This window comes from Nanorana parkeri, unplaced genomic scaffold, assembly GCF_000935625.1.
Source record: "Nanorana parkeri isolate BGI_ZX_2015 unplaced genomic scaffold, ASM93562v1 scaffold770, whole genome shotgun sequence".
NCBI lineage: Eukaryota > Metazoa > Chordata > Amphibia > Anura > Dicroglossidae > Nanorana > Nanorana parkeri.
In genome coordinates, this window is record NW_017307038.1 from 35,443 (window position 1) to 37,771 (window position 2,329).

Here is a 2,329-nt window from a genome sequence, read left to right on the forward strand (position 1 = left end):
GTGACCTAAAGAGGAACTCTACATGCAGATGATTCCAATAAGCTCTCCATGCACAACCATAATATTGGCGAGTCACCATTACTCACTAACCACAACGGCTGCCGCAAATAACCAAACTCCCATCTGTGAAAGATCCAGGACAAGTGACAGCTCCAAGGTATGAGGAACACAGCATGTCATCATGGAGACAAGTTAACTGATGGGAGGGCAGCTTGGGAGAGACATCACTGTGAGGATGAGAGAAATCCATGGAGGGAAAAGGAGTTTTGTTTCCGACTTCTCTTCACAAAAAGCAGCCAGTGTTCAGCCATCTGTCAGTGCTGCACTGACATCTTGATCTCAGTCACTGCATTGCAGGACCGCAGGCTGATATTCCCCACCTCGAGCAAGCGCCCCCGGCGCCTTCCCTCATCCGTTACAGGAAGCATCCGGCAGGTCAGCCAAAAATACACATAAGCCGGCTTGAAGACGATTGGCCGCTTCAAAATGCACAAAAGGAAGAAAGAAAAAAACACTGTGCATCATTTGACAGGAGAGAACTTCAAACTGTCAAAGTCGGCCCAACACCCCGAACGGGTCATCTGATGAGGGAGCGTCATCCACTACCATGTAGACACACAGGGAGTTAAAGGGCCAGCACACCCACATGATGTACAAGCGAGAAGTTTAGCAGATGTGAGAAATGAAGGTCCAGAGCTGATCACACACACTTTACAATCTAACTGTACAATCCCCGTTATGTATACCAACAGTCATGTAGCCAGACAGACAATCCAATGTATAGATAGATGGTAGGAAATCTAAAGGAGATTGTACAATCAGGTAAGTGCCTCAGAATGACCAGGCACATGCACACAGGAGTCAGTAGGGTCCCCCACATATTCTGCAAACACTGGGGTGGGGGGGGATTTATCAAAACTGGAGCAGACAAAATCTGGAACAGCTGTGCATGGCAACCAATCAGCTTCTCTCTTTCATTTTCAAATCTTAACTGAACAAACTGAAGAGAGAAGCAGACTGGTTGCCATGGGCAACTGCTCCAGATTTTGTCTGCTCCAGTTTTTATAAATTGGGGTGCAACTGCCCTATGATGCCACTATGATTGAACTTCATTTTCTTGAAAATAACAATCAAGCATAGGGCGTACCCCACAATAGTACACAGGGGTGACTGCACACCCTATATTATCACACGTATTCACCCCCAACCTACAGCATATGCCCCATCCCTCCATTGCCCTACAGCAATGACCCAATTAACCCCTAGTGACCAGAAGAATAGCCCAGTCCCTACATTAACCCTTTAGTAATCAGAAAATAGCCTCGCCATTAACCCCTGGGTGGCCAGAGCCCAGCCTCACCATTAATCCTGGGTGGCCAGAGCCCAGCCTCACCATTAATCCTGGGTGGCCAGAGCCCAGCCTCGCCATTAACCCCTGGGTGGCCAGAGCCCCGCCTCGCCATTAACCCCTGGGTGGCCAGAGCCCCGCCTCGCCATTAACCCCTGGGTGGCCAGAGGCAGATCCCAGCCTTGACATTAACCCCTGGGTGGCCAGAGGGTAGAGACCACACTCACCATTAATCCTGGGTGGCCAGAGCCCAGCCTCGCCATTAACCCCTGGGTGGCCAGAGCCCAGCCTCGCCATTAACCCCTGGGTGGCCAGAGCCCAGCCTCGCCATTAACCCCTGGGTGGCCAGAGGCAGATCCCAGCCTTGACATTAACCCCTGGGTGGCCAGAGGTTAGAGCCCAGCCTCACCATTAACCCCTGGGTGACAGACTTAACCCTCACATGTCCATGGGTGGAGCCCTGCCTTATTTAAACCCCTGATTTAGTAGGGTAAGAGTCTGGCTGACGTTAGACTAAAATAAAAGAAAGGGTCCAGACTGACAGAATTCCATATGCTAATACTATTTGCCTGGCAGTCATGCTGAGCCTCTGGCTTTGACACTCTAAGTAAGTGGCCCAGAGCATGCAACTAGTACATTCTGAAACCCTGATCTGCATAATTGCTTCAGGCACTGACTAAAAGTATCAAAGCCACAGATCCGCATGACAGCCAGGCAACAAGCATTAGTAGAAGCACAGATCAGCAATGACAGCCTGCATGATTCTTCATGACAGGTTCACTTCAAGTTGACTATTAACCCCTCCGTGACTGTGGATGGGCAGGTGACGGCTATATGCGGATGTCGGAGGGCAACAAAGCAGGGAGGTAATATTTGGTAATGGGGTCTAGTATTGGATGGTACCTGCGCCGTGCGGTCATCTCTCGATCTCTCTCGCCATCTTCTCCGGAGTTTCCCGCGAATTACGGACGTTTCACTTCT

At 50.2% G+C, this 2,329-nt stretch overlaps 1 protein-coding gene across 1 annotated transcript in view; it reads right to left on the minus strand.

The window, feature by feature from the left end:
* The window catches only part of PHF19 (PHD finger protein 19), a 27,553-nt gene extending 25,243 nt beyond the window's left edge, over positions 1-2,310 (minus strand). The window contains exon 1 of the mRNA XM_018564655.1: positions 2,252-2,310. Within this exon, the coding sequence (XP_018420157.1) occupies positions 2,252-2,268 (17 nt within the window). The 5' untranslated portion in view covers positions 2,269-2,310. The remainder of the gene's footprint in view (positions 1-2,251) is intronic.
* Positions 2,311-2,329: the final 19 nt, after the last annotated feature.